The sequence below is a fragment of the Eptatretus burgeri genome, chromosome 9, assembly GCF_056783735.1.
Source record: "Eptatretus burgeri isolate ZD-2024b chromosome 9, Ebu_testis_v1, whole genome shotgun sequence".
Taxonomy (NCBI): domain Eukaryota; kingdom Metazoa; phylum Chordata; class Myxini; order Myxiniformes; family Myxinidae; genus Eptatretus; species Eptatretus burgeri.
Window position 1 is genome coordinate 94,302,508 of NC_140969.1, and position 21,545 is coordinate 94,324,052.

A 21,545-nucleotide genomic window follows, 5' to 3' on the forward strand; every position below is an offset into this window, starting at 1 on the left:
AAGTAAATCATCTGTTGCAAAAAAAGACTTCTTTCCTTTTTTACATATCTATCGTATTTTCAACAACAGTTGTAGCTGATCGATGAGAGGTAAACATGGTGTCTGTTGACCCTTGGGTGGGAAGCATCCGTTTAAGTTTCTGGCTTCCAAAGCTATAACTTGATGGGTCTCTGAGGAAGGTCACTTTAGGTCTTCACCATAACTCATGGTTGCTTATTTGACAAGAAACTTGGCTGTGGTTGAGAACGTCCCAAAACCTTACGGGTCCTCACTGCCTGAATAATTTTCCAATTTTGAGTCTTTAGATGGATTGGCAATATTTATTAGTTACCACCCGACTACAGGTGCCTTTGATTAGTGATCTGAAGGCCACAGTTAGGAGTCTTGTCCGAAAGTTTCCAAGGTTTATTGGGTTTTGAAACAGCAGACCATTGGTTCAATCGCAATGCTTTCATATGAATGTGTGCTCTTAACCAACCGTCTCATAACCAATACAGAATCACAAAATCACAAGTCTGGTAACCGTGGCTTTATACATGGACAGTCACCTTTCCAGGAGAGGGAGACATGTGATTCACATAACCTTCCAAAGAAGCTATGGGAATCAGTGGATGTGAGACCATGGGCCAGCCAGCATACCGTGTCATCTCCGTGATGTTCAGCAAGCCTGCTGGGTGCATGATTTGGTGAAATACATTAATATTTGCACTTTTATAAACAAAACATTGATTACCAATTTACAGGGTGACCCCAGAAAAGTGAGCCCCGGGAAAAGGTAAATAACCCTTGCAGTTTTTCTTAAATCTCGTTCATTTTTCAAGTCTGAAATGAGTCAAGGGAGAGTGTATCTGATAAGTTTCTTGAATCCGAGACATTTACACGCCATGTCGTGGACACCTGAAGAAAAGTCATTTTCTGGAGAAACCTGTCTGCGGACAAATTCGTTTTGACAGACAACGTGCCTGTTCTGCACAGATTTTTGCAACAAGGAAAGCACCCAGGAAGTCTCAAATGCAAAGGTTTGTGAAAAAAAAATTTTGGACAGCATGGCGCACAGTCTTGAATATGAATTCACCAAACAGGAGGCCACGCTGGCCTTCCAAAATCAGGAAGGTCACCCGAGAACATCGCTGCCATTGCTGACTCAATCACCCACAGTCCCAAGAAATCTCTTTGGCACCGCCGTTGTCAAGAGCTCAACATCAGCAAAGAAAGCTTGAGGAGGATTCTGATAACAGTGCATACAAGTGATCAAAAACTTTGCTCGACGGGTGGCCCTCTGCATTGAGCGAAATGGTGCCCTTTTGGAACATACCATCAAACATCGACATCGTCAGTAATTTAATTGTGAAATTGTCAAATTTATTTGTAGATAACTGAAATCTTCAGTGATATCTTGACAACGAGTCAGTAATATGATCCACAAATTTTGTTAAATTTGATTGGATAATATTAAAATTGTTAAACTTTTACCCGAGTCACACTTTTTTGGAGTCACCAGGTGAAACTACCCTCCGGTCCTCATGCTGTGCAAACCTTTGACTGGCTGTAGTCCATTGTAAATGTCCGATTATTATTCCAAGTAGACAAAAACCCTCATTGGACATTTTCATTCAAGTGTGGACAAGTGTTCGGAACAGTCTGAACACTTGTCCGCACCTAAATGTGCAAACCATAGGTCTGTTCACACAAGCTGTAGCAGCGAATGCAGATATTCAGATATTGTATGTCTCAGAAATACTTCTTTCACAGGATACCATTTCCTTCTCCTTTGTCTATTCCTGGTTATTGCCTCGCACTCTGACAGGCTAGATTTCCACACTAGTGGTGGTGTTGCTATGTGTGTTTGTTCGTCAATATCCCACAACCCCTGCCTCTCACGCATTGTCCCCAATTCAATACTTCTTCGTAACAACATATTGTTTCTTTCGGGGGTCTAACATCACCCTCCCCAACCTCCCCGACGCCGCCGACTTGATTTGCGTAGGAGGCTCTCTCTGCAAGCATTGATACTCTGCTCTCCTCTCACCCCCTGTTAGCCCTTCTTTATCTGTTGAAACTTGAATTGCCACCATGCCAGCTGCTTTGTTGTTGGTTCACCTATGTCAGGACTTTCATTCTCTGAAATGACCGGACTTACTCAATCTGTTTCTTTACCAACATGCGCGTCCCCCAAATGGCAACCATTCATGTCATGTCAAAATTTATTCAAGCCTGTCCTACTCATCAGATCCTATCGGCTCTTCTGACCCCGTGTTAGTAAAGTGACCGTCTCTTCGGCAGTTATTAGAGAACCCCCAAAAGGGCAAACGTTTACAGAAACTTGGTAAGGCCGATTAGTCTGGCCTAACATCCACTCTCTCCAATCAAGATTAGTCCAAAATCATTTCAGCTTCTAAAATGGACTGCACAAGGAATTTCTTCTGCAAATTAACTAATTCTCTTCTTCACAAGTTGATTCCATTTCACATTCACATTTTCTCTTCATCATCTCGACCCGAGTATACGAACACTCGTGGTGAAGTCATCGCAAGAAAACAAACTTGCATTCTCCTTCTGGAAGGCAAATGCGACTGATGGCAAACTGCTGTCTCTTTGCACAGTTCAGAATCATTGTGTGTCTGTCCAACAATTAGCCAAGGTCCAACATCTGGCTCTCCTATGATCCAAATTCTCCAGCCTCTCAACCTACTCCAAAGCCTGGTGGGAGCTGGTCAAGGCTGTCTCGAGTACATATTCTCATTCCATTCATTCCCCCCTGAAAGAATGGAGAAAGGATACTGTTTTGGGAAAAAAGAAAAGTTATTACCTCCGCCACCGAAGGTGGAAGGGGGTTATGTTTTCACCGCTGTCCGTTTTGTTTTCTCTGGATGGATTCGGACGAAATCTGGTTGCGAGGTTAGGTATGTGACAAGGACAACATAATTCGATTTTGGTGAAGATCTGGATCCAGATATGATAATCTTGTAAGTGATTCTTCACCATTGATAGATGGTGCAAAAAACCCCGATATATTTAGCATGATATTTCAAAAAGTTGTACACGACTTGTGACAAAAGCAAGTGGATGAGTTGGTTAGGTGACCCGATTCGCTTCCGATTCAGGTCTGGATCCAGATCCAGATCCAGCCTATCATTGGGATACTGAACAAGGCAGTTGTTGGCTTAACAGTTAAGGTGGCTGGCTTAAGATCTTAGGGTCTTGAGTTTGAGCCCCTGCCATTCCGTTGAAATAACACAAGGTGGGTTGACTCAACCTGTCATCCTTCTGAGGTCACCAAAATGAGTACCAGCTAACTGGTAATAGGGGCACTGCATAAGCGGCATAGACGCGCTTCCAGAAATGATGCAACCAGCAGCCACCGGCTGCATATGAAACAAGTGGGATACAAAATGTAAATTGTTCATCCTTGCAGAGGTGTGCGCTCGACCGAGTGCCGTTCTCATTGAACTCTGCATTCACTTCAAAGGCTGAGGTCCAAAATCCATCCATTCCTGTCCCCACCCTTTCTTCCATTTCACAATGTTCCCTACTGCATTATGGACTTCTCCCCCAATCTCTTCTACAACTGGACTCGACAGCATCGTGCTCTAATCCTCAGGAACTCTACTTTAGTCCAACCATACTCTCTTATCTCCTCTCTTTTTCACAGGTCCTTCTTGGATGGGCAACTTCCTCCGTTTGGGAAAATTGCAAGCAACACTCCCATCCATAGAAAAGGTTCCAAAACTGACCAAATAAACTACACACCGTAAGCAAGGCAATGGCATCCATCATTGTGGCTGACCTCATCCACTCTCTCTTGTCTAATATAACTAGCTAATCTCTTACAACAAGTTTGGCATCTGACCGAGATATTCTAAGTTTGATATGTTACTCAAGTGGTGTCTAATTTCCTCTCTGAGTGGAAACAGAACGTGGCTCACGAGTGTTAATGTACTTTTCCTGATACAAGACCTACTTGGGGCCGACTGCTCCAGATTCCCTCCTTGCTCCTCTTGAGGCAGTCAAAAACAAGGTATTTGGAAACCATTGGAATCCCAATACAGGAAGGTGAATACTTAGAGACCGGTAGTCTCCCACTGGCAGTAAGTTGGTGTGCTATTTTTTACAAGCTTACATATGGCCTTGCTCCTCCTGCCCTTTCCAACCTCCCTCTACTTTCCAGTCCAAGTCACACGTGTTTCTTACGAAACCCTCACATGTTCACCCTCCCCCAGTCCAGGCTGGTTGCTCACCTGCATTAATTCGGCCTCTTAGTCTCCAAAGTATAGAATCATCTCCTTGTGTCCATCGTCTCATCCTCCTCACTCCAGTATTTCACATGTGCGACCCATCATTACCTCAATGCTCACACATGCACACCCGCATCTCTTCAACACGCACCGATTCTTTCCTATTCTGCTCCTCTCTGGGCCATGTTTACTCATTTATGCATTAGTCTTCCTTTCCTCCTCGTGTATATCCACCCTCTACTCCACCTTCCCCAATATCCTTTGGTAGTTTGTAAGCATGTGGCCTGTGTCGTTTAGCTCCTCCATAAGCTGAGACCCTCATAAAGGAATAAAACCTATATTCACATTCTCAAGTACAGCCATTGCTTGGCCTGAAATTTCCAGTCAAAGCATCCACACATATTCAGTACACTTCACATTCCCTCCACAAGCTTACATTTATATGAAATGGTACTTTGGATGAGGCAGTCAGGTGGGCTCACCTGTCTCGGTCAGGCCATCGAGCCGAAGGAGGTTTTCCACCACGTGTGCTGGGGTCCACACAATCCGGAATGCAGGTGTGGAAGACTTTCGGAGCTGGGAATGCTCATAAGGATGGCCTTGATGAATATGATGACGATTATGATTGCGCTGGAAACGTACCACAGAACCAAAAGGAATTAGGCTGTGTGATGCTTCGACTAAAGCAGCTGCCATTGGGGATTTCCTGGCGACTTCAGGGTGCTTCATCCTTTCAACCTTGTTACGCAGGATGCGACTGATTGAACTTACAGAAGGAAGGTTGCAGGGCTCGCACACTCCATCTGCCAAGAGACGCTCTCGGATCTCCCATGCGAAGATGCCCGGTTCAGAGCGTCTGTAGCCGGAGATGGCGCACACTACTCTTGGAGTAGTCACACGTGGCTTGCTGCCGCCGATGGCCCCGGGCAATACAGAACCTGTCTCGTGGTAGCGCGCCAGGATTTTGGAGACACAGCCATGCGAGACCCGTAACCTCCGACTAATGTCGCACGGACGAACGCCCGCTCTTGCCAACTCCACGATGCGCAACCTCACAGCTCCAGGCAGCGGGCGGCCGTTCACGAAAACGCCGCCCAGCTGGTTCATCTCTCCCATGCGTGGGAGCGCAATGAAGAACTCTGCTGTGGAAAGAGAGGCTCCAGTTGCTGCAGCACGTCTTCGCGGGTTCTTTAAAGTTTACGTGCCTAGGGGAACAGCATAAGGAGTGAAAATATTGTCAAGTCTTTGGGGTCAAGCCAAGTATAGCGTCCATGGGGTGCCATAAAATGTCACATGATAAGTCTTAGTCAAGTCGTAATTTGCGAAATGTGCGCTAAGATCACATGACTTGCCAGGAAAATGGAGATTTTAAGAACAGCTCATGAAATTTGAGCACGTCTTGGGGTAAGTTATGATGCATGCATGCGTTGGCAGCTCAGTTTATAGCTTTTGTTTTATAAGTCCACTATATTTAAAATATATATCTACATACGACTCCTCCCATGCTCTTCTGGCCGAAGAAGCTTTATTTATGTAAGCCTAGCCACCTGGGTTTAATTGATTAGGTGAGAGCGAATTGGTTATTCCCTCAATTCACAGGTGAGAGATGAGGGTGGGTCTTTGTTTTTCACACACACACACACACACACACACACACACACACACACACACACACACACACACACACACACACACACACACACACACACACACACACACACACACACACACACACACACACACACACACACCTGAATTAAGCTATTGGTATAGTCTGCTGTTCCAATACTTGAGTTTGGAACAGCAATCTTAAAAAAATTATTGGATCTGGATCCGGATATTTACCAAAATCGAATCAATTTGTCCTCGCACAACCAACCTGTCCACCAAGTTTCGTCCGAATCCGTCCTTAACTTGTTGAGATATCCTGATCACAGACAGACAGGCGTGAAAACATACCCTCCATCCACCTGAGCTGATGGAGGTAAAAATGGGACATGCTGCTCCCTTGCTTGACGCTCAGCATTTAAAAAGATAGAGCACGGACAAAGTACACCGGGAAAGCAATGGCAAACCACCCAGTATAACACTTACCAAGAAACTGCTTCAGCAGCACCAACGCTCTGTAAATAGAGTACGGTGGAGGAAATGTTCCGAGAACTTTCTAACGACTCGTATTGTTGGCTCCGCACGTACGCACGTGCACACACCAGGCCTGACGTTCGACTGAAGGTGACGTGCAGGAATTTTGAGTTGTTCAGGGTGTTTGTGATAAGTAACCGACTGCTTGAGAAACACCGTGCGGTCTTTAACATCCACCAGCTAATGCTAGCAGACTGGATACCCAGCTTAATGTCCATCTGAGTGACAGCACACTGTGTTACGCAATGCCCTGCCTGTGAAGCAGCAGTTCCCTGGGCACCAAATCAAAAGAGTTTATATTCAGTCGGGAATCGAACCCAGATTAGACAACTCAGCAGCGTGAGGGTAAGTGCGCTCTCTTCACAGGACACAGTTGATAACCATATACTGTTCATTATTACTCCGAGCACACAAAGCAAAAAGCGGGGTTAATCAACATGTTCAAGGTTCACTTAACTGTCTGTCTGTCTGTCTGCCTGTCTGCCCATCTACAAACGTCAGACAATTTTTAAGTGCTGAAGGCACTTTAGTATTTGGGTTTGTTCTACCCTCCATCCGTTCATCAATAATAAAGAAGAACAACCTTTCTAACTCGTGTTTAATTCTAAAGGGTAATTCTAAAGGGTAATTCCAATGGGTAATTCTAAAGGGTAATTCCAATGGGTAATTCTAAAGGGTAATTCCAATGGGTAATTCTAAAGGGTAATTCCAATGGGTAATTCTAAAGGGTAATTCCAATGGGTAATTCTAAAGGGTAATTCCAATGGGTAATTCTCAAGGGTAATTCTAAAGGGTAATTCTAAAGGGTAATTCTAAAGGGTAATTCCAATGGGTAATTCTAAAGGGTAATTCCAATGGGTAATTCTAAAGGGTAATTCCAATGGGTAATTCTCAAGGGTAATTCCGAAGGGTTCTTCTAAAGGGTTATTACACAGTTCTAGAGGGTTCTAAAGGGTAATTCTAATGGATTCTAAGGGGTAATTATTAAGGATAATTCTAAAGTCGCAGGGACGAACGTCCTAAAAAAAAAAAAAAAAAAAAATGCTAAAAATTGTGAAGGATAATTTTTCTACAACCTTTAAAATCCTTCCTCTTCTCCAATGGCTTGATTTCCGATCATCAATTTGGATTCAGACCAGGTCACTCTACCCTGGATATGCTGCTACTGCTCTCCCATCAATGGATGGAGGTCCTCAATGCCAGACAGGAAATCCGAGCCGTATCCCTGGACATATCACGTGCTTTTGACACAGTCTGGCACCCTGCCCTACTCACCAAACTCTCTTCCCATGGTATCCAAGGCCATCTCCACTCATGGCTCGCAAACTTCCTCTCCTGTCACAGTCACCGTGTGGCCCTAAATGGAGTTCTTTCATCCCCTCTTCCTGTCCAGGCTGGAGTTCCTCAAGATAGTGTTCTGTGCCCTGTTCTTTTTCTGGTTTTCATCAATGATCTCTCCGACTCTGTGGAAAATACTCTTTATCTCTTTGCTGATGAATCCACCCTCTGTCGTACTATCTGTCATCCCTCAGACCGGCAATCTGTAGCTTATTCACACTCTGCAGAGCTGGGTAAAATCACAAACTGATCCAACACGTGGAACATGACTTCTAGTCCTGAAAATCTCACACACTCACGATGCCTCTCCGAAAGGACTGTTTAGAACCCCCCCCCCCCTCGACTTTCTCAAGAATCTTCTGTAAGAAGTCCTTTCATTCAAGCTTCTGGGTCTCACTATGTGTCATGATCTTTCCTGGGAAAGCCACATTTCTAACCTAGCCTCCAACGCCAGTCGTCGATTGAGAACCTCCGTCATGCAAAGTCCTCCCTTGGCACACCAGAGCTCCTGACCACATACAAAGCTTTCGTCCACAGCCTGATGGAGTACTGCTCTCCCCTCGAGCTGGTGCTCCTGCCTCTCACCTTTCTCGGCTTCACGCTGTGGAAACCAAGGCATTGAGGATCATTGGTATCTCCTGCGATGAGGCTGAGTCTTTGGGCTTCTCACTCTCACAGCAGGCAGGTCGGTGGTCTTTCTGTTTTCTGCCGTCTCCTCTCCAGCCTCGCCCCCCCTCCTGCTCTGTCTGCGATTTGTCCCCACCATGTATCAGCAGGGCGTTGAAGGTCCGCCAGCAACCCCCTTCCGGCAAAACTACCAAAATCATGAATCACTGCTCACCTTCACTCTTTCATTCCTCTTTTTTCCCACCTTTGGAATAAACTTCCACACTCTGTTCAATTCCATTCTTCCCTCCAGGCCTTCAAAACAGTTGTTCAGCACCACTTATCTTCCCCCATCCAAAACCTCGATCTTTTCTACCCCCGTTAATCCACCCCAAACCCACCTCCTTCAAATTCTCTGCTTTCCTTCCTGAAAGTCCCTGTAATGTCCATCTTGTATACCCCATGTTCCCCACCCCATCCCTCTCCCTTAAACACAGATCTCCTAATGTCTCCATTCCCCACTGTTTTGTCCTTCCCTCTCCTGCCCCTATTGTCTCATGCCCCCCCCCCCCACCTTTGCTGTGCGTTGTGTGTTGAGCTCTCATATGAGCCTCAACAATGTATACAAAAAAAAAACAAAAAGGGTAATTCCAATGTGTTCCAAATTGTTCTAAAGGGTTCTTCTAATGGATTTCGTTCATTTATTGGCTTTGCCTATTTCATATGCCAAAAATGCCAAACTGAACCGCTTCCTCCGGACAAGGGTGCGATTTGTATACATGTACATATATGTAGATATATATATATATATATATATATATATATATATATATATATATATATTTTTTTTTTTTTTTAAACTCTGCCTGTCTGTCAGAGTCTAACAAAATTAAAAATAGGAACACGTGTGCTAAAGCTCACCTGGATCAGAAGCAACAGTCATTCCTGTTTTATTTATTTTTGAGCCTGATTTTTTTTTTTTTTTGTCGTGACCCTGATTTTTTTTTTTTTTAATGTCGTGAACAAAATTTGGTACACCACAGGTGATGAAGGTCATGGTCAAGATTCATCGGAATTGTGTCGTTTCGGAGAAGAGAGCAAACACTTATTTTGGGGGCTTCACCCCCCCCCCCTCACATACAACTTTTTAATGAGCACAGATTTTGATGCGGTTGATATACTTGGGTCCATGACGGGTGATGAATGTTGTTAGTCAAGTTTCATCTAAATTGTGGGTGTAGATTCGGACAAGAGAGCCAAATACCTAAAAAAAATGGGGGGGGGGGAGTGGTCAACCCCCCCCCCTGTAGACACCCTTAATGAGCACAAATTTTAATGCCATAAATATACCTTCATTAGGCATCAGATCTGAAGCTTGTTGCCAAGTTTTATCAAAACTGTGTGTTTGGTTCAAGCGATAATGACTGAAGTGTTTACGGGCCGACTGACTGATTGACACTGACCGACTCTCCTACGGACACTGCTCGATTGCATTAGCTAACCTGATGAAAATCCAGGTGAGCTAAAAATCATTCCAAATAGGAAAGTTACTGTTTTTAAGGGCATCACAAAGGACACAAACAACAGGCATGAGTAACTCATGTAATGTGTTAAATCAGGTGGTATAAAAGACGCTGCATTAATGGCGGTAAACTTCCAGAATATTTTTCTACATCCTTTAAAATACCCATCCTATTTCAACTGAATTATATACTTGCACACTGTAAAACACAAATTCAATTGTTGACCCCTTCAAATCCATTCCATTGAGCAATATTTAGAAAAAAAATATTACGCCAGTTTACGTCATCATGACCAATCCAATTTTTCCGCTCCGAGACCCCAGCCATGTTATTGTTTCTCAAGACAGCATGGGGTAAGGTGGTCTATTAACTCGATAATTGCTTGAGAATTTGAAATACCAGTATAAGCAACCATTTGTACGTAAACAGGTGAACCCCATTGTATCACTAATACAATAAACGAGAAAGGGATTACAGGAAATCAATCAAGGTAACTTGCAGGAATGTAATGGTATTGTAAAACCGCTCACGTCAAAAAATAAAAATACCCTTATGACGTCACAGGCGCAAAATTGCACACATGGTGCGTTTTGCGCATTGGCTCATCTACACTGTCTACACCGTTTTGCGCATTGGCTCGGTTGAATGGAAAACCTTTACAAACATGAAAGTTCATAAAGGTGCGTGACTCCACTGCAAGCAGAGTGTGCGACACCCGAGACGCGCTTTCATCCCCCGTCACGTTTAACGTGCAGTTTAACGAGCCTGCGAGGGTCATAGTGTCATGGCGGAAACAAGAGCGGGTTTTAAAGGGGAACTCTTTGGGAGGAACGGGAGGCTCATCCATTAGGATGTTATTCAGGCATCCATACAGAGTCAGTCATTTTGATGTGGTGGTTGTTCAAGCAATGTATAATCGATCAAATTTACTTATTCTGTAGCACTCTTCATTCTGAGCAAAATATTCAAAGAGCTTTATATTACAAAAAAAAAGAATAATCAAGGGTTATGAAAAAGCAACTGTAAAATAATGGCATTGTAAGAGATTTAATAAGTAATAGTTAAGTCGTTAGCTTGAGGATCCATATAATCAGGTGTTGGTGTAGCGCAGGCATGATGGACCAAATGGCCTCCTCCTGCATCAAATTTCCTTTTTAATTGGAGAGTTAATTTAACCCCTTGCCCCACGCAGTCTTGAGAAAAGAGACATGGGAAGGGTCTTTTAAACTCTTGATTGTTGCGTTTCCGAGCACAATCTATATTTCCTACGAGCCGCCATTTTGCCTGAATCTCGATATTCCCCCAACGCTGAGCGCAAGCAGAAAATTTGATTGGTCGAGATGAGGTAAAATGGCGTAATACTTTGTCCAAGCATTGAAAAAAGGAAGGTTTTTGAAAGTGCCAATAAGGCGATTGGTGTTCAAGTCCTCTATGACATCCCTAAAAAGAGTAAGTTTCCTCTTTGGAATGATTTTCAATTTTGTTTGACTGCCAGACCGACAGGCAGAGTAAAACAATCAGCTTACTGCTTACACCACTCTTCTCTGCACATGCGTGATCAGGACGAGACTCCATACAATTTGCCAAAATCAAATCCAAAGTAAGCTAAACTGCAGGTTCGTTTTCCAATTCATGTTCAAAATAGAACATTCAATTGAAATCAGTTGTTCCTCGATCATAAACTGACGTCTGCAGACAGACAGACTGATAAAGTGAACCAATACGCAACTTTTTAAATGATGTGTGAATGCTCAATGAGGCCTTTTACACAGACGCTGTGTGTGTTTGCACCGACTCAATTCAGCCACTCGGGCACTTTTAACCTGCAGTTACTAGTATGACTTCTGCAATTCAAATTGTCTCTAGCATACAGTAATTTTCAACATTTAGAGTTTTTTTGGATGAAAGAGTGGCAATTTCAAAATCCATCCATCCAGCCATTGGGACCATACTCTATATGCAGAGCGGTGGTGCTGCCAAAGCAGTCTCCTTGGCTATTGGGTAGAATCCTGGACGGGTCGCTACTCACTCACGAGAATATAAGAGTATGAGAAATATCCATGGATGAGAGGTGTCGGGTTCGTGCCGGTTATGGATCTATGGATCTATGGATCTATGGATATCTCTCTCTCTCTCTCTCTCTCTCTCTCTCTCTCTCTCTCTCTCTCTCTCTCTCTCTCTCTCTCTCTCTCTCTCTCTCTCTCTCTCTCTCTCTCTCTCTCTCTCTCTCTCTCTCTCTCTCTCTCTCTCTCTCTCTCTCTCTCTCTCTCTCTCTCTCTCTCTCTCTCTCTCTCTCTCTCTCTCTCTCTCTCTCTCTCTCTCTCTCTCTCTCTCTCTCTCTCTCTCTCTCTCTCTCTCTCTCTCTCTCTCTCTCTCTCTCTCTCTCTCTCTCTCTCTCTCTCTCTCTCTCTCTCTCTCTCTCTCTCTCTCTCTCTCTCTCTCTCTCTCTCTCTCTCTCTCTCTCTCTCTCTCTCTCTCTCTCTCTCTCTCTCTCTCTCTCTCTCTCTCTCTCTCTCTCTCTCTCTCTCTCTCTCTCTCTCTCTCTCTCTCTCTCTCTCTCTCTCTCTCTCTCTCACACACACACACACACACACACACACACACACACACACACACACACACACACACACACACACACACACACACACACACACACACACACACACACACACACACACACACACACACACACTTCTATGTTTTGACAGCTTAGTCCATGGAGCTTACAGGATAAATTAACGCCATGAAAGGGGGGGGGGGATAATCTGTTTGGAGATCTGACCAAACCTCCTCCCCCCCCTTGAAATGAGATCAGTTTTTCCTTTTTTGTAACAGATTGTCATAATACTTTGTTTTGACAAAGTTTGGGTCCATGTATTAGATGGGGTAAATGCAACCCCCTGGAAGGGGCTTTTCAAGGGGTCTGGGGTCCAGATCCACCAGCTGTGGGGCAGCTAACAAACTTTTTGTGGATGACTTGGTCAAACCTCAGGAACTTTAAGGGGTCAAACCTTCCGAGGAAAATGGGGTGTAATTTTCTGTCATGAGATCTGGGTCTACATGCTATACATCACCTCCACTAAGAGGAGTCGAATCCCTTCCTGTGTTTTTTTCAGCTTAATTACAGAAACAACGAACTTATTAAAAAATAAATCCTTTGACAGTGTAATTGTTCAAAGCAACAGGCCGTTCAGCCGTCCATGCCGGTGTTGCATTTCCATGTCGTTCACTATACGGAATTAGCTTTATATCTTGATCAAAGTTAACAACATATTTGAATATCCATGAACAGGTAAATTAATTAAATTTACTTAAAAGACATTGATGGTAATCATCTGCATCCCGTTTACTCAAACTTGGTCAACTACACACTCAGTAGTCTTTACTTGGTCAGAGTATTGGTCCAGAAGCATTTCAAGGAAGCGCCTGCTTCATGAAACACCAACCCCTGCAGAAATTGTACAAGTGGAACTCTTTAGTCGGATATACCACTCCAAACCACTCACATCATGGATTCGTATATGTGCTCCGGTAGTTTGTGGGTATACAACGGAGAAGCTTCCTCTCCACCCTCCTCAACCACCCTGGGTGTGCTGCATTGTTGAAGGCTAATTTTCCCCTACTCGGCATGCCGTCGGTACGAACTCACCAATCATGATGAACAGTGGGAATGCTGGTGAACCTCAGGTTGTGGTACCCGACTCGCACTAGGACTCTGTGGGTGAGGTATGAGTTTTTGGAGCACTGCTTGCCACGGCTGAGTATGATGAATAAAATCACTTCCAGCATGGCCCATGAGTTTTTGTACAAAGCTATAAACATTCTGTTCCCTCCCTGTAACACCCGCTCTCTGCGGGAGGTCTCCATCGGGCTGCAGCAAACCCATGGGATGGATGGACAACCGGCAACACCCTCTTATCCGTCAATGATGACTTGCGTTTCATCTCAGCACAGACAGACTGATAGTTTGGTGTGGGGAAAAAGGAAGTTTGACTGATCATGTGTTTGTCAAACTTTTCCTCCAGAAACCTCCCAAACATGGATCCACAGAACCTGATGGAAGGTGTTCCAAGCTCAAATTGGACAATTACTATCTGAGGAATTCTTTCAGGACCAGTCAAAAGTTTTCATGTTTTTGTTAGCAAGATTGAGGCTCAGAGAAGAGCAAAGTGATGGAGTGAACTGATAGTGAGGTGGTGGGGCAACGGTTGGACAAAATAAGCAAGGGAGTTAATGTATCGTTAAAGAGGAGAGAAGAGAGAGAATGAGAAAAAAAACAACATATTAACCTACAAGTCAGAAAATAGGAGAATGGTTTGGGTTGAGCAATCTATCCAATTTGGACTTTTACATCCCTTTATAATTCCACAAGTTGTCACCGATCAAGATCCGGTGATCGAACTGGAGGCGGAAGGGCCGAGGTGTAAGCCAAGCTCCGGCGAGCACCATCAATCGATTGATCGGTCAAAGCGGAGTTATTTTTTTGTTTTAACATAGATGTGATTAAGTATTGAAATTTTTTTTTGTGACGTTCAGCATGTACGTGTTTCAAAAATAGGACGAGAAGAGAGCAAATACCTATTTCGGGGGTCAACCACCCCCCCCCCAACCCGTAAGTCCCCTCAATCAGCACCAATTTTGATGCAGTATATATATACTTTGGTACATCATGGGTGGTGAAGGTTGTGGTTAAGTTTCATCAAATTCTTGTGTGTAGTTTCAGAGAAGAGAGCAAATACCTATTTTGGGGTCAAAATATCCCCCCCCCCCCCGTTGATGACATAGATCTGACAGGCAGAGTCAACCTCACCTGGATCCCCTTAATGAGCGCAGATTTTGATGCGGTTAACACACCCTTGTTAGGCATCAGATATGAAGCTCGTGGCCAACTTTCATCAAAATTGTGTGTTTGGTTCAAGCGATAATGACTGAAGTGTTTATGGACCGACTGACACATTCACTTACCTACGAACACTGCTCGATCACATAAGCTCACCGGACTGAAACTCAGGTGAGCTGAAAATGTTTTTGAGTAAATTTTGGGGAAATCGGCCCAGGGCTATGGAATTATATAAAAATCAAAGAAAAGGCTTCATATATATATATATATATATATATATATATATATATATATATATATATATTTTTTTTTTTTTTTTTTTTTTTTTTTAACCTAATCAAGGTGTGCAAAGTTGGTAGAGACCTCTCCCAACAGACTCACAGCTGAAATTGCTGTCAAACGTGCTTCCCCCAAGTATTAACTCGGGGGGGGGGGGGGTGAACACTTATCCAACCAAGATATTCTAGTTTTGTATTTTTAATCAATTTTTCTGAAATTTGTTGAATTTTTTTTTTTCCACTTGGAAGTTGTGGGTTACCATGTGTAAATAAAGGTGGAAAAGTCTGATTTAATTCCAGTTTAAAAGGCAACAAAAGGTGAAAATTTTGAAAGGGGGTGTAGACTTTCCATAGGCACTGTGTATATGTATATGATTTCCAAGTCCTTGTCGGCCTATGGGAGAAGGGTCGAGTTGAGTTATCTATCCAAGTTGACCCTTCCCACATCGTATGAGTGCCTTGAGCTCTGGATCTGTTTAGAGACGTTTTATAGCGATATCAAATTACGCAATTTTACTCAAAGAAATATCGAGTTCCATTGTGTACATGGGAAAGGAAAAGAAAAGGTTTACGAGCTAAATTTATGTAACATGCTTCATGGAGACGGATAAAAGTTTAACCCACTACGCCCCAATGCATGGGTGACTTTAATGATCCAAAATCAGCCACAACTCATTTATCCTTTTCTCAAAACCCCAAATCTTGAACGTGATTCCCAATAGTTGGTAAACAAAAACTTCCAGGATGATGTCATTTTCAATGAAGCTAAACACTGTTGACATACAGTGAAGGCTTAAATGAGTTAAAATAGGCACAGTTAACTTGAATTATCTACTCTAATACCATTACAAATAACATGGACTTGCCTGTGAGCCGTCTATAGCCTGGGTTCCAATATCAACCCAGCTATAAACTGTCATCCCAGTGTTTCGCAGGCATGGCAAGGTGGCATCACATATGTGTGCCGTCCCTCGGATAGATGTTAAACTGGTTGTGCCATGTGTTTGCATTCGTTTGTAGATGTTAATGATCGCATGGTGTCCTTTGCGAAAAGTCGTTGAGTTATCACCGGCACTCTGAAAAGATTACATATTTCTTAAACTAACCTCCAGGAGCACAGCAGAAACTGAAGTGATGCAAACCAGCAGCCACGTGTCCCAATACGGTATATGCTGCGGACACCTGGTCAGGTGGAACGTCAGCAATGGAGCATCAGGTGTTCTGATCGAACAAAACCACACGCTATGTGCTTCTTCAAACTTCTTTGTTGGAGATCGCCAAACGGTGGATGCATAACATATTGTTATGTTAGTGGGGTAGATGGAGGAATTTCAAAGGAAAGTTAGGATTGTATAGAGTTGCTTGGTCCGTGGACGTGGAGGAGACATCTCAATGTAAATTAAGTAGGGAAATGGTAAGCTTAAGTGTTACTTTCCCCCCACGTGAGACTGATGAACCTAACTCTCCTCCTGTGACGAGCCAATTTCCCCCAGTATGTAATTGCCCCCGTGACCATTTCCCTATGTTTTTGTATTGCAAGACCTGCAAGAAAGGGGGATCACGTCCTTAAAACGACTACAACCGAACTGCACGTCCAAGCAGGCAAGAAAGCCACGCCCCCGGAGTGGATGATCAATGGGCATGACATTATTAAGAGGAAGAAGAGCACGTCTCAGCAAGAGAACGGGGGAAACTGCTCATTACAGGAGGAGAATTAGGGTAGTCAGAGTCTCGCGTGGGGGACAAGAAAGGAGTTGAGACAAAGGCTCGGAGCGGGACAGAAGCGAGAGAGGCAGGATCGGCGGTCGAAAGAGAAGGGCATTGCGGCTGGCTTCCCCTCGACACACAATTCTTGTGTTCGTGCTGAGGCGAATTGGCTTGCATGGAGGAGCAAGACGCCGGCCATCTACTGTTGGGCCGAATCATGTGGGACCAGTGCCAAAGCCTTGTGTCGAGCCATCGGGGGAAAGAGATGGCGTCATTTTGCAAAGCAGCAGCATCGGTGAGGACGATCTACGCAAGAAGCTGCACGGCGGTTTCTGAGCCTTACCATTGAGTATCGTCGCCCAAGTTACCTCCCGTAGAGCAGCTGCGTGCCATTTTGGGCGCATTTTCCCATCCAGTGACGAAGCGGCTTGGTGACTTTCAAGATACCGAAACTCACTTCTAGACCCGAAGCGGAGTGCCGAAATAAAGGAGGGATTTTTCTTTGATATATTCTGTCCCCCTGTTTGTATTTTAGTTTGTGTGGAGGTGCCTCAAAATTAGATTGAGATTACCTCACGTCTTGGTATATTTCCATTATAATTGTTGATTTTCTGTTTATTAAATCATTATTTATTTAAGTTGCTGGCATCCGTGTATCTGTTGTGGGTTTGAGTACAACCCGTGTGCCTTTCCTTCCCCCGCGCGCCATAATCTCTGAGAATCCTTCCTTCCACGGTAAGCCTCCAAGAGAACTGTTTGGCCATCCGTCCAGGTAGGGGCAGACCCACTGGACACGACAATATATACATTTGGTGGCCTGGCACTGTGCATAGGTCGAAGAATTGTTGGTATGTACTTTGCGCCAAAGAAAACACAGGCCGAGCTGGAGATGTCAACAACAAAAGAGAAAAAAATGACTAATATTGTAAAATAGTAGAGGGGCTAAGAAAGGAAGCCAACACCGGAAATGAATGGTCAAGATGAAGTTTCCCCTTAGTCCATCAACCCTATCTCCTTCCAAATTTCCAGTTTTTCCATCCTGAGAGTTTCCTTCTGTTTCCATCTTGTCCACCCCATGCATCCTCCATCCATCCATCCATTGGGACCATACTCTGTGCAGAGCGTTGGTGCTGTCAGGGCAGTCTCCTTGGCTATTGGACACAATCCTGGATGGGTCGCCACTTCGACAGAATACCGGCATGCTGGCACAGTCAACCTCACCTGGTATTAATTCAACAGCCAAGTGGGATTTAAACTCAGGATCCTAGGATCCCAAGCCCACCACCCTAATCATTAAGCCAACACCAGGCATACACATGCATCCTCCCCTTCCCCTCAATCCTCTCCAAAAGTTTGTTGATCGTCCTTCAACCCTGCTGTTGGCATTTCCCCCCTCCTCTACTGTTCCTTTGGTTCTGTTGCATCCAAATCCGTTTGGTGCTCTGGCTCATCCATGAGCCTTGACTTTGTAAAAGTGTTTTAAATAAAAGAAAATTGCTGGATATGTAGCAATCACATAAATAAGAAATGTTTGGACAGATTAGATATTGTTTAGTAAAATGAACAGTCAAATTGCAACACCTTATCAATTCAGCCTCTTCATGACCCGACACAATGCAGCCAATGATGGTGGTGACGACCTCTATGGACAGCCTTCTCAGTTTGTTCCGTGTTTCTTTCCTCCCATACAAGTGCATATAATAATTGGTTTTATCAACTGAAAGCTGATAAGAGTAGATTAACTGCTGCGGGAAGCGAGGCACAGGTGACTTCAAGGCAGGGCTCTAATGAAGGACTCTCGCTTGAAATGTCAGCTGCACCTTCCTTCCAAGGCAGAAAACGCACCCCTACCGGCTTTAAGATGATAAAATTAATCGTTTCACCTGGCCACAGATGAGGACCCACAAAATCCATCGTTTTACCTGGCAGCAGATGCAGACCCACAAAATCCATTGTTTAACCTGTCCACAGTTCACTCGTGCTGACAAATTATTATCGGCTTCTTCCTGAAAAGGCTTTCTTTAACTGTCCACCCTTAAAAACTTAATATTATTAAGGTAAGAAAAATAAAGGATAAAATATGCTTGATCTTTTCATTCCTCTGACCTTGAAGATTGTGGGGGTGCCTGCACGTTTGACATTTCTATGGCTAAAGGAGCATTGTCATGCCAATGTCCTCACCAACCAGGGTCTGAAATTTTGAATTTTCACCATGGTGTTAACAATAACAACAACTCTTCATTGAAAGACACCATGCGAATCTTTAATATCTACCAGAAATGCCAGCATAAAATGGTTCTTAGCATAACATCCCATCCGACGGGTGATGCAAACACCCCAGCTCCATAACACAAATCCAACCATTTAAACTCATTTCAAGAATTTAACCCAGTCTTGACAGCTAAAAGGAAAGTGCACTGCCTCTGTGGTATTGCATCAGAAAAATATTGTGACCCCACCATTTATTATTGGACAAATGTCTTGTTGATGAATAAAAGCAATCTTGGTAAAGGCTCACCCATTTACCCTATGTAGATGAGGAAGACACTCGAGAATTGGAATCCTCTCCAGAAAGCCGTCGAACTTTCACCGTGTTATACTGCCACTTCTACTGTCACCTTTCATCCAACAAGGCGTCCAAAGTTTGAGCTGCAAATACAGGAGAAATCGTTTAAGACAGAGGATAGACCGAGGATGTTACACGAGGATGAGCAATGGCGGTGTGAAGATGAACGTCAAATGCATGAAACTGAAGCATAAGAGTTAAGGGCAAGGAATGGCGCACAATAGCCACAACTTGAAGCAACACATATTGCTGTCACAAGTCGACAGGCTTTCTGATATTCTCAGGTCCAACGCAGCAGTTAGTTGTGAACCAGTTGCAAAGATCGCAGAGCATTTATTTATTGAGCACAGCAAGGATGTAACCAACATTTAAATGTGGGAAATACGCAAGTCAAAAGAACAACGGTCAAGCAACTTCATTTGGAAAATATAGCAATTTTGGGTTTATTGTTCCACGAGTGAGGCAGGCATGCACACTGCAAGCAAATACTGAGGTGCATCCTACGTGCAGACATAATAAATATAAGCTTTATGTATTTGATGATGTGGTTTGTGGGAACTTTTGACATTTGATGATGTCGATTGTGCTTCTTTTTTTTTTTAGGAGGTTGGTGGCAGGATTTGCACTCCGGCCACCGTAAATCCCCTCATTCCGCAAAACATGCTCGAAGGACAACATAATCTGAAAACCCACTCCATGAGAGTACCACCTGCGCAGCTTCCCCTCGCAGGGCAGCTCACCGGATGACGGAATTGGGGCAAAGCCTTCGGGAGCCCCAATCTTTGATGATAGGAGGGAAACCACGGGGTAGCATTCTTAGGTCAGATTGTGGGAGAGTGTGTCGGAGTGGTGCTGAGGTGTCGTCCACCAGACGGTGGTCTCCTTGGGTTAACCTGAGGTGGTCCCTTCGGGTGGGTGCCTGGAATGTCCTATCCCGAAGAGAGGATGATCACCTGTCTCTGTTATCATCTGAGCTCAAGAGTTTGGACATTGGTATTACAGCACTCTCTGAGGTTCAGCGACCGGATTGCGACGAGATCATGGTGGGTGGTTACACCTACTATTGGTCTGGTCACTCTGATGTTTACCATACTCAGGGAGTTGCTGTAGCTGTTTCCAATTCGCTGACCCCAATGATAATTGAGGTAACACCGGTCAACGAGCGTATTATGAGATTAAGGACTCGTCACTCCTTAGGTGTCATTTCCCTGGTCTCTGTTTATGCTCCGACTGAGGCGAGTGATCTCACCGTGAAGGATGCATTCTACGCCACACTCGAGTCTGTGGTTGATCAGTGCCCCAGATGAGATACACTTTTAGTCTTGGGGGATTTCAATGCATCGACTGGAACTGATAGGGATGGTTATGAGACGTGTTGGTCCCCATGGGTCAGGAACTATGAACCATAATAGCACTAAGTTCCTTGATTTTGCAAGAAGTCATGGACTTCGGGTGGCTGGTTCATGGTTTCAGCGCCGACAAGCTCATCGCTGGACTTGGTATTCCATCGCTGGCGGTGTGTCAAACGAGATTGACCATGTGCTCGTTGATAGTCGCTGGAGGATGATCCAGAACTGCAGGGGCAACCGGAGTGCTCTGTTCCTCAATACTGACCACCGGCTTGTTGTAGCAACTCTTAAGTTGCACCTTAAATCCAGGAGAATGGTACCATCCCAACCTAGACTGGATGTTGGCAAGCTCAAGGATGAGAGGGTAGCTGAGGAGTTTGCAAACAAGCTGAGTTGAGATTTTGGGGGTCTGGGTACTTTGGGAGGTCTTGAAGAGTTGTGGAGTACCTTCAAGACCACCGTCCTTGATGTTGCCGGTGGATGTCTTGGAACTCACCGATGGGCAAAGAAGAATTTTGTCTCTTAATGGACACTGGATACCATTGACCAGAGTCGCAGGGCCAGGCTGAATGTCAGAGCTGAGCTGTTCAGGGAGCTGAGGCGCAAAACTGTACGTGCGCTAAGGTTGGACAAGGAGGCCAATGTACAGACCAATTTAGAATCAATAACTATACCCAAACAATGGAGAAAACAATTAAACAAATCAACTTTTCAGAGGAGGATTCACTAGAAACCTTACCCAATATGTCTTCAGTCTGTATAATGTGAAAAACAATGTTTCATAAAGATGGACGATGACATTTCCCGTTCAGAAACACGGGTGAAAGTAAATTTCCCCACATCAAATACCATGAATGTCTCCACACGGACTGTAGAAGGCGCCATGAAGGAATTATAAATTAAAATTATTAATTATTGTGCAACTTTCACCGCTGCCAACTTCTGTGTGGTTGTAAAGTAT

At 44.2% G+C, this 21,545-nt stretch overlaps 1 protein-coding gene across 1 annotated transcript; it reads right to left on the reverse strand.

The window, feature by feature from the left end:
• Positions 1-390: 390 nt before the first annotated feature.
• LOC147020652 (paired box protein Pax-1-like) lies at positions 391-19,297 on the reverse strand. Its single transcript, XM_085896186.1, has 3 exons — positions 19,188-19,297; positions 4,718-5,377; positions 391-667 (listed from the first exon to the last, which is right to left on the reverse strand). The coding sequence occupies exons 1-3, from the start codon at positions 19,189-19,191 to the stop codon at positions 531-533; spliced, it is 801 nt and encodes a 266-aa protein (XP_085752312.1). The 5' UTR covers positions 19,192-19,297; the 3' UTR covers positions 391-530.
• Positions 19,298-21,545: the final 2,248 nt, after the last annotated feature.